At 72.6% G+C, this 10,539-nt stretch overlaps 1 protein-coding gene across 1 annotated transcript in view; it reads right to left on the reverse strand.

Annotated features, from left to right (window-relative positions):
* The window catches only part of NTN3 (netrin 3), a 58,504-nt gene extending 51,192 nt beyond the window's left edge, over window positions 1-7,312 (reverse strand). The window contains exon 1 of the mRNA XM_075899023.1: window positions 6,789-7,312. Within this exon, the coding sequence (XP_075755138.1) occupies window positions 6,789-7,272 (484 nt within the window). The 5' untranslated portion in view covers window positions 7,273-7,312. The remainder of the gene's footprint in view (window positions 1-6,788) is intronic.
* Between the last annotated feature and the right edge of the window lie 3,227 nt (window positions 7,313-10,539).

The following is a 10,539-nucleotide window of genomic DNA, read 5'->3' on the forward strand; positions in this document are numbered from 1 at the left end:
CCAGCAGGGAACATAGAGATTGGCCTCTGACCAGGTGACCTGCTGCATACAAGAAGAGGCCAGGAAGGAGGTATAAAGAGGCCATGTGGCTGATGCCATTTTGTTCTCAGCTCAGCACTTCATCCCAGAGGCAGCACTGCAGGGATCGAAGAGCCCAGAAGACCTGTGAACCCATCCTGATGCTAGGATGTGCAACAAGAACTTTTAAACCAGCAGCTGCAACATCTCTGCTAGAGCCTGCATCGAGGACTGGGAGATTCGGTGCATGTAACGTACTATTCTTTAACAACCTCACTCTCAGGCTTTTCTTTCTTGTGATAATAAACCTTTAGATATAGATGCTAAAGGATTGGCCCAGCGTGATTTGTGGGTAAGGTCCGGAGGGTAAATTGACCAGGGATCTGTGGCTGGTTTCTTGGAACCGGACAGAACTTGTTCGGGATAGGTGGGATTGGGTGCTAGGACCCCCCACCTGTGTATGAGGCCCGGGGCCATCTGGGGCACGGATATTGCTGGGGTGTCGGAGGGGTTTTGCTCGGGAGGCTTCAGGCAGGCTGCTGAAGCGCTCTGTGGGACTGGTTTGTGGCCTGTTTGGAGAGGTCTCCAGCCTGGGGGCTGTAAGGAGCCCCGGATTTGAGCAATTCGCCCTGAGCGGACGCCCTCAGCTGTGCCCAGACACGGCCCGGTCCGTCACAATCAGCACACGGGGGGACAACGCCAAGAGGTTTTCTGTGACCCAGCCTGTGCTGCCGTGCTCCTCTCGGGCACAGAGCCCCCAGTGGCTCCACAGATCTGGACAATGCCAATTCCCAATTGAGATGCAGCTGGGAAGCAGGAAATCTCGGAGGGCAAAGAAGAAACTAGATGGGTGACTATGCTTGGAGTGTGCCCCATTGCGAGGCTGAACTCGTCACTGCGGCGGGGGCTGCCCTTATGCGGGGCTCCCTCTAACACGGAGACTGGGCCCATCTCACCCAGGGGTGCCCATCACCGCAGAACTGGCCCTGTGCAGCTCTGCTTCGGGCGCGTTTTGCCCAGCGCCAGTTGTGGAATGCTTCTGTCCCCAGCCGAGGAGTGGAATGTGCCAAGACAAACTCAACCCGGCCACGGATAAACCGTTCCATGTGTCGCCAGGGTGAAAGCGCGCCCGAGAACGAAGGAAGCGCCCCCACAGCCAGCGGCGGGGCACAGAACAGGTACCAGACTAGCGGTGCTGGCCGAGGCGGCGTGTGCACGGCACCACCCACGGGCGGCGCGAAGGACGGCTGGCGAGGTGCTCCGGCGTACCCTGAGCAGAGCCAGAACGAGCGCACTAATAGCATTTCAGTGCACCCCTGGGAGGGGTAATGGGAGGAAGAGCGCGCTCGGGCGGGGGTTGCTAATGGCACAGATGGCAAAGGTGCTAATGGGCTTGCGGGTGTTTCCTTATGCGCTCTACCCCACAGGCCCATTTTCTATTTAAAAGTCAGAAAAAACACAAACTGTTTCTAGGCAGCTGCACTCCTAGGTTTTGCTCCTGGATTTGGTCCCATTCTGCTGGTTCTCAGAGTAGAGCGGGTCTGGAGGCATCTGCTATTCCCTCCCCATGGCACACGCGCACGGACGGACACGCGCCTACAGGGAGAACATGGAAGAGGCGTTCCCAGCACTGGACACTGCCGGGCATTGCTGCAGCCTGGGGAAAGGGCTGAAACCAGGCGGAACGAGGGACAACCCTTCCGACTTCATGGTTGAAACCACCTAGGCCAGACCCTGCTCTCCGTTCCCGAGGGAGACGGAAGCAGCTGGATGCAGCGAGCAGAACGACTCCCGATTTACACGCGTGTCCTTCAGAACCTGCCCGGTTTCTCAGAGCGTGGCTCACTTCAGCGGCAGCTTGCCATGGGGGCGGGGAAGGCTCCCACGGAGAAACCAGATTTCCTAGGTTATCCCAAGCAGTGGAGAGAAATCCGCAGAGCCCGACCCGAGACAAGGCAGTGCCGTGTGGGAGAGCTGCCTGCGCACGGTGGCTTAAGAGCTTTCCCAGTATCACCAGGGAGCCGTGTTCCGGGGGCGTTAGCCCAGAGACACAGAACCCGGAGCGAGCGGGAGCACAAGAGTCATCGCGCTTTTAACCCTGCGATCCCTCCCAGGCCAGCTCTGCTCTGCTGCAGGGCAATCTAGGGATGTGAGCCACTGGCCCCCAGAAGGGGCAGATCGCGAGGGCCCAGACGTCCACGCTGGACCAGGGAGCCACCCAGTCTGCTGCATTCACCCTCGGGCTCCTTGCTCCCACACTTACTTAGGCGGCTTCTCCCGCTAGCCCGGCAGGGCTCAAGACGACACCTGGAGCCAGGAGCCGCAAAGCGGGACACGGAGCCATTTATTAACGTCTAACGGTGGCGGGCGCGTTGCTTTACACGACCTTAATCCTGGCCCAGGCGTCCTAAAGCCCTTCACACATTCCTGCTGCATTGTTCCGCTCCGTCACGTGCTCCCGGGACCACCCCTGCTATGCAGAGGCCTTTCCTACCGCTGCTCCCATGCCGGCCCGGGGGCTGGGGGACTCGCACCCTTCTGCTGCAGAGCGCCCCAGCCCGCCCCACCCAGGAGCAACGCGGGCTGCTCTCCAGGACGTCCCCTCGCATGCCGGGCGCAGATGTTAAAATAGACGGGATGGCTCTTTACTAGCCTATTAATAGACGACAGCTTTTGGCTGGCTTTGAAAGACAGCTCCCGGGTGGCGCAGGGCACATCTGACAGGGCTCCAGAAATCCCTCCCTCGGCCTGGGGTCGGCCTTTGGTCAGACAGCCCTGAGGGCAGGCCCAGCCTGCAGGGCTCGGGAGGGGCGTGGTGGGCGGACGCAGGGCTCTAGGCCCAGTGCGAGCGTGGGGGGAGGAGAGCGGGGTGCATACCGGGATGGGAGCGACGGGGTGCCTCCCCCTTGCTGCTTCGGGCGGAGCGGAGGGGCTGGCTCCGTGGGAGGGGGCAGGGCCAGCGGCGGCCCACTTTGAAATGGACAGGAGTCCCCAGGGGTGCTGTACGTCTCAAAGCCGGGAGGCGGCGCGGTGCCCGGGGCCAGGGGGAGTCCTGCTGGCCCGGGCTGCATGCGGGCGCTGCCCCTCCGTACGCCTCACAGGAGGAGCGCGGGCGTTCTCCTCCACTATTCCATTAGTTAATGGATCCAATGGAACGTCCCCGGCGCGCACCCCGAGCACGGCCGGCTGCTTGGCCAAGGGAGGGAGCCTGAGCTCGCCAGCCCTGCTCCAACAGCTGCGTTGCGTCTCCCTCCAATAGCCACCGGCATCCCCTCGCACTGTGAACCCCTGAGCACGCACTGGGGTCCCCCAGAGCCCCAGAGCCCCACCCCCAGCCCGGGGTCCCCCAGAGCCCCAGAGCCCCACCCCCAGCCCGGGGTCCCCCAGAGCCCCAGCCCCGCCCCCAGCCCGGGGTCCCCCAGAGCCCCAGCCCTGCCCCCAGCCCGGGGTCCCTCACAGCCCCAGAGCCCCGCCCCCAGCCCGGGGTCCCTCACAGCCCCAGAGCCCCGCCCCCAGCCCGGGGTCCCCCACAGCCCCAGAGCCCCGCCCCCAGCCCGGGGTCCCCCACAGCCCAGAGCCCCGCCCCCAGCCCGGGTTCCCCCACAGCCCCAGAGCCCCACCCCCAGCCCGGGGTCCCCCACAGCCCCAGAGCCCCACCCCCAGCCCGGGGTCCCCCACAGCCCCAGAGCCCCGCTCCCAGCCCGGGGTCCCCCACAGCCCCAGAGCCCCGCCCCCAGCCCGGGGTCCCCCACAGCCCCAGAGCCCCGCCCCCAGCCCGGGGTCCCCCACAGCCCCAGAGCCCCGCCCCCAGCCCGGGGTCCCCCACAGCCCCAGAGCCCCGCCCCCAGCCCGGGGTCCCCCACAGCCCCAGCCCTGCCCCCAGCCCGGGTTCCCCCACAGCCCCAGAGCCCCGCCCCCAGCCCGGGGTCCCCAAGAGCCCCAGCCCTGCCCCCAGCCCGGGGTCCCTCACAGCCCCAGAGCCCCACCCCCAGCCCGGGGTCCCCCAGAGCCCCAGCCCTGCCCCCAGCCCGGGGTCCCCCAGAGCCCCAGCCCTGCCCCCAGCCCGGGGTCCCCCACAGCCCCAGAGCCCCGCCCCCAGCCCGGGGTCCCCCACAGCCCCAGAGCCCCGCCCCCAGCCCGGGGTCCCCCACAGCCCCAGCCCTGCCCCCAGCCCGGGTTCCCCACAGCCCAGAGCCCTGCCCCCAGCCCGGGGTCCCCCAGAGCCCCAGCCCTGCCCCCAGCCCGGGGTCCCTCACAGCCCCAGAGCCCCACCCCCAGCCCGGGGTCCCCCAGAGCCCCAGAGCCCCACCCCCAGCCCGGGGTCCCCCAGAGCCCCAGCCCTGCCCCCAGCCCGGGGTCCCCACAGCCCAGAGCCCCGCCCCCAGCCCGGGGTCCCCCACAGCCCCAGAGCCCGAGGCCTCCGGGTCACAGACCCCAACCCAAGACGTTGGGGCTTGTGTTGCCAGGAGCTGTGATGCCTGCCCCGCATCCCTCAGGCCGTGTTCCCGCCGCCGCGTACCTAGCCCGAACGCTGTCACCTCGTGCCCTGTAAAACGCCAGCCTGTGCCCACCGCATCGCCCTCAGGACGGGCGCTCACCCGCTGGGCCCACCCCACCCCGCCATGCTCAGACACCTCCCCCCGCTCACTGGGATGTGCTGGGGGACCTGCATTCACCCCCACCCTGGAACAGCCCTCGGTCTCTGGGACCGCCACTGGCGGATCTGAGCTGCTCCCACTGGCCTCTCGGCGCCCATGGCCAGGGAGGCTGCGGGCCGGGCGGGGGATGCAGTCAGCCTCCCGCTGTGGCAGGGTTGCAGGCTGCTCCTCCGGCTGTGCAGCACAACTAGCGTGGGGCTTTCGGAGGGTGCTTGGCCAGTGCCTGGACACGGACGCTAGGCCACGGCCAACCCAGCCAAGAGCAATTTGGCTTCCCATTCATGCTGGCAGAGCTGCCGTAGTCAGGGGTGGGAAACACCCACCCCCAGGCCCAGCCAGCGCCCCAGCCAGCGCCGCCGCAGCGTGCCAGCAGGAAGGGGATCCGCAGGCACCGCCGATGTGCTGCAGGGTGGCCTTGGGCCTTCCCCCGGCAGGAGCTCTCCTGCGTGTACACTAGGGCCGTGCGCCACATAGCCCTCGTGTGCACGAGGACACGGCACGGCCAGAGCACAACAGCCCCTTCTCGCGGCTCAGCAGGTGGCCTCCAGGCAGCGCCAGGCCTGCTAACGCACCTTCTGCACGGCTAGAAGCACACCTCTCGGCATCGCTAGGCCGGTAACCTCCCCCACCTAGCCACGCTGGGCATGCCCGAGCCAGGCCTGGCAGGCACAAGGCAGCTCGAGGCCACGTTACCCGGCAGTAGCCCAGCCAGGCCGCCGGAGGCCCGGTGCTGCCGCCAAGCCACGTCCCGCAGCAACTAATGGAACTTTTCTGTCCCCTGGGGACGCCACCTGCCCACGCGAGGGCGCTGCCCGGACGGACCCATTCTGGGCTAGCTGCGTCGATAGCCGGGCTAAGGCGGCCACGCTGCAGGGCAGGGGTCCGATTCCCCACCCTGAGCAGCCGGGCTCTGCCGGCTTTTTTGGGCAGCCCGGGGGGCTAACCCGAGCGAACCAGCTGCAGAGTCTGTGCGGGGACACTGCACTGGTGCAGGGGCCGATTCCTCCTGGCCAGCCAGGGGTTTGCTCAGCCCACCTGCCCTGGCAGGAGAACTTTCCTCTGCATGGAACCTGCCAGGGCCAGGCTGCAGGGCCCCCGCCCCCAGCTCCGGCAGAAGGAGCCTTGTCCCTGCCAGGGGCTGGGGGCAGGGGTCGGGCCAAGGCAGACAGAGCCAGGGGCCCCCAGCTCACTCTCGCTGCCTGGAAACGCCCCAGCTCCGCCCGCCCGCGGAGCCACCTGCCCGGGCTGGAGGACTCGGAGCAGCGGCCGCTCCACGCACCTGCCTCCTGCAGCGACCCGAGACCGCAGCAGCGGCCGGCGCTGGGCGGGGGGACCCAGCCCGGGGCAGCGCCTACGGGCCACCCGCCGGGAGCTGCGCTGGAGCGGACCGGGCCGGGGCCTCGCCAGGCGGGCTCTGCCCGCGGACCCCCCCTCCCTCCGCACGACAGGCCCTAGACCGGCCCCGGCAGGTCCCCCCCCCCCGGCCCCGGCCCCAGGCTCCGCGTCCGGCCCGGCCCGGGCTCGCCGCCTCGCCTCCTTTCCACAAGCCGGGCGGCCGCGGAGCCAGCCACCCCATCCCGCCCGGGGAGCGGAGCGAGTGGAAACTGGCGACAAGTCCGTGTCGGCGGCGCTCGAGCCCGGGGCGCACGGGGGACAGGGACTGGAGACGGGGCGCAGGGGGGCGCAGGCTGGAGACGGGGCGCAGGGGGACGAGGGGGAGGGGGACGGGGCACATGGGGGCGAGGGGGACGGGGACTGGAGACGGGGCGCAGGGGGACGAGGGGGAGGGGGACGGGAGACGGGGCGCAGGGGGGACCGGGCACATGGGGGCGAGGGGGACAGGGACTGGAGACGGGGCACAGGGGGACGAGGGGGACAGGGACTGGAGACGGGGCGCAGGGGCCAGGAAAGCCGCGAGGGCGAATGAGCCGCACCCCAGGCGGGCTGGAGTCGGCAGGGCAGAAGGCGCAGGGCGGGCGCGCCCCGGGGCGATTCCCGCGGGAAGCCAAGGCCCCCCAGAAGCGAGCCCCGGCCGGCCGGGAACCGGGCCCCGGCCAGGCTGTCCCCACCGCGGAGAGCCGCTGTCAGAGCCGCGGGGCTGGCAGTACTTACCCGGAGCAGGTAGGCGGGTCCCGGCTCCAGCCGCGCTGCAGCCGGGGGGTTGCGGTTCCAGCCCCGGGCCCGTCAGTGCAGCCGGGGGGTTGTCCCGGCGCGGGGGGGTCCAGCCGCGCTCTGCGGCCGCCGCTCGGGCTCGCCCGGGCCCGGCACCTCTGGAGCGGCGGGCGGGCGGAGCGAGGCTGCAGCCAGTCCCGGGCCGCGGCAGGGAAGTCACCTCCCCGAGGAAATGAGAAGCAGATTGGGAGACATGGAACCAGGCGCGGGGAGCCGGGCCAGCCCGCCCCACGGCAGCAGCGCCGGGCTGGGGAGGAAATAAAGGAGGCTCCCGGTGCCAGAGCGCTGCGCGGAGAGGAACCGACTCGGGGCAGGCGGCGGGGCGGGGCCGGCCGGGGAACGGGGCCAGAAGCTCCAGGGGAGCAGGAGAGATCAGCTGAGAGCCGCGAGGGTGTGAAAGGGGGGCGGAGTCCGGGGGGGGCATCGCCTCCGGCTCCTGTGAGCGCAGCGCTCCCGCTGCACAGGCTCGGGGGTTCGCGGGGCTGGCCTGAGCGTGGCTCTAGGGCTGGGAGGGGTGGGGCGCTGGAGCGTGGGCCCGGGGGTAGGGCGTTGGCGGGAGTGTGGACCCTGGGAGGGGCTAGGGCGCTGGGGGGCTGGCGGGAGTGTGGACCCTGGGGCTGGGGAGGGCGTTTGCAGGGGGGCTGGCCGGAGCGTGGGCCCTGGGGCTGGGGGCGGGGAGGGCGTTTGCAGGGGGGCTGGCCGGAGCGTGGGCCCTGGGGCTGGGGGCGGGGAGGGCGTTTGCAGGGGGGCTGGCCGGAGCGTGGGCCCTGGGGCTGGGGGCGGGGAGGGCGTTTGCAGGGGGGCTGGCCGGAGCGTGGGCCCTGGGGCTGGGGGCGGGGAGGGCGTTTGCAGGGGGGCTGGCCGGAGCGTGGGCCCTGGGGCTGGGGAGGGCGTTTGCAGGGGGGCTGGCCGGAGCGTGGGCCCTGGGGCTGGGGGCGGGGAGGGCGTTTGCAGGGGGGCTGGCCGGAGCGTGGGCCCTGGGGCTGGGAGGGCGTTTGCAGGGGGGCTGGCCGGAGCGTGGGCCCTGGGGCTGGGAGGGCGTTTGCAGGGGGGCTGGCCGGAGCGTGGGCCCTGGGGCTGGGGGCGGGGAGGGCGTTTGCAGGGGGGCTGGCCGGAGCGTGGGCCCTGGTGCTGGGGGCGGGAAGGGCGTTTGCAGGGGGGCTGGCCGGAGCGTGGGCCCTGGGGCTGGGGGCGGGGAGGGCGTTTGCAGGGGGGCTGGCCGGAGCGTGGGCCCTGGGGCTGGGAGGGCGTTTGCAGGGGGGCTGGCCGGAGCGTGGGCCCTGGGGCTGGGAGGGCGTTTGCAGGGGGGCTGGCCGGAGCGTGGGCCCTGGGGCTGGGGGCGGGGAGGGCGTTTGCAGGGGGGCTGGCCGGAGCGTGGGCCCTGGGGCTGGGGGCGGGGAGGGCGTTTGCAGGGGGGCTGGCCGGAGCGTGGGCCCTGGGGCTGGGGGCGGGGAGGGCGTTTGCAGGGGGGCTGGCCGGAGCGTGGGCCCTGGGGGCGGGGAGGGCGTTTGCAGGGGGGCTGGCCGGAGCGTGGGCCCTGGGGCTGGGGGCGGGGAGGGCGTTTGCAGGGGGGCTGGCCGGAGCGTGGGCCCTGGGGGCGGGGAGGGCGTTTGCAGGGGGGCTGGCCGGAGCGTGGGCCCTGGGGCTGGGGGCGGGGAGGGCGTTTGCAGGGGGGCTGGCCGGAGCGTGGGCCCTGGGGCTGGGGAGGGCGTTTGCAGGGGGGCTGGCCGGAGCGTGGGCCCTGGGGCTGGGGGCGGGGAGGGCGTTTGCAGGGGGGCTGGCCGGAGCGTGGGCCCTGGGGCTGGGAGGGCGTTTGCAGGGGGGCTGGCCGGAGCGTGGGCCCTGGGGCTGGGAGGGCGTTTGCAGGGGGGCTGGCCGGAGCGTGGGCCCTGGGGCTGGGGGCGGGGAGGGCGTTTGCAGGGGGGCTGGCCGGAGCGTGGGCCCTGGTGCTGGGGGCGGGAAGGGCGTTTGCAGGGGGGCTGGCCGGAGCGTGGGCCCTGGGGCTGGGGGCGGGGAGGGCGTTTGCAGGGGGGCTGGCCGGAGCGTGGGCCCTGGGGCTGGGAGGGCGTTTGCAGGGGGGCTGGCCGGAGCGTGGGCCCTGGGGCTGGGAGGGCGTTTGCAGGGGGGCTGGCCGGAGCGTGGGCCCTGGGGCTGGGGGCGGGGAGGGCGTTTGCAGGGGGGCTGGCCGGAGCGTGGGCCCTGGGGCTGGGGGCGGGGAGGGCGTTTGCAGGGGGGCTGGCCGGAGCGTGGGCCCTGGGGCTGGGGGCGGGGAGGGCGTTTGCAGGGGGGCTGGCCGGAGCGTGGGCCCTGGGGGCGGGGAGGGCGTTTGCAGGGGGGCTGGCCGGAGCGTGGGCCCTGGGGCTGGGGGCGGGGAGGGCGTTTGCAGGGGGGCTGGCCGGAGCGTGGGCCCTGGGGGCGGGGAGGGCGTTTGCAGGGGGGCTGGCCGGAGCGTGGGCCCTGGGGCTGGGGGCGGGGAGGGCGTTTGCAGGGGGGCTGGCCGGAGCGTGGGCCCTGGGGCTGGGGGCGGGGAGGGCGTTTGCAGGGGGGCTGGCCGGAGCGTGGGCCCTGGGGCTGGGGAGGGCGTTTGCAGGGGGGCTGGCCGGAGCGTGGGCCCTGGGGCTGGGGGCGGGGAGGGCGTTTGCAGGGGGGCTGGCCGGAGCGTGGGCCCTGGGGCTGGGAGGGCGTTTGCAGGGGGGCTGGCCGGAGCGTGGGCCCTGGGGCTGGGAGGGCGTTTGCAGGGGGGCTGGCCGGAGCGTGGGCCCTGGGGCTGGGGGCGGGGAGGGCGTTTGCAGGGGGGCTGGCCGGAGCGTGGGCCCTGGTGCTGGGGGCGGGAAGGGCGTTTGCAGGGGGGCTGGCCGGAGCGTGGGCCCTGGGGCTGGGGGCGGGGAGGGCGTTTGCAGGGGGGCTGGCCGGAGCGTGGGCCCTGGGGCTGGGAGGGCGTTTGCAGGGGGGCTGGCCGGAGCGTGGGCCCTGGGGCTGGGAGGGCGTTTGCAGGGGGGCTGGCCGGAGCGTGGGCCCTGGGGCTGGGGGCGGGGAGGGCGTTTGCAGGGGGGCTGGCCGGAGCGTGGGCCCTGGGGCTGGGGGCGGGGAGGGCGTTTGCAGGGGGGCTGGCCGGAGCGTGGGCCCTGGGGCTGGGGGCGGGGAGGGCGTTTGCAGGGGGGCTGGCCGGAGCGTGGGCCCTGGGGGCGGGGAGGGCGTTTGCAGGGGGGCTGGCCGGAGCGTGGGCCCTGGGGCTGGGGGCGGGGAGGGCGTTTGCAGGGGGGCTGGCCGGAGCGTGGGCCCTGGGGGCGGGGAGGGCGTTTGCAGGGGGGCTGGCCGGAGCGTGGGCCCTGGGGCTGGGGGCGGGGAGGGCGTTTGCAGGGGGGCTGGCCGGAGCGTGGGCCCTGGGGCTGGGGAGGGCGTTTGCAGGGGGGCTGGCCGGAGCGTGGGCCCTGGGGCTGGGGGCGGGGAGGGCGTTTGCAGGGGGGCTGGCCGGAGCGTGGGCCCTGGGGCTGGGAGGGCGTTTGCAGGGGGGCTGGCCGGAGCGTGGGCCCTGGGGCTGGGAGGGCGTTTGCAGGGGGGCTGGCCGGAGCGTGGGCCCTGGGGCTGGGGGCGGGGAGGGCGTTTGCAGGGGGGCTGGCCGGAGCGTGGGCCCTGGTGCTGGGGGCGGGAAGGGCGTTTGCAGGGGGGCTGGCCGGAGCGTGGGCCCTGG

Source organism: Pelodiscus sinensis, chromosome 16 (genome assembly GCF_049634645.1).
Source record: "Pelodiscus sinensis isolate JC-2024 chromosome 16, ASM4963464v1, whole genome shotgun sequence".
In the NCBI taxonomy this organism is placed as follows: domain Eukaryota; kingdom Metazoa; phylum Chordata; order Testudines; family Trionychidae; genus Pelodiscus; species Pelodiscus sinensis.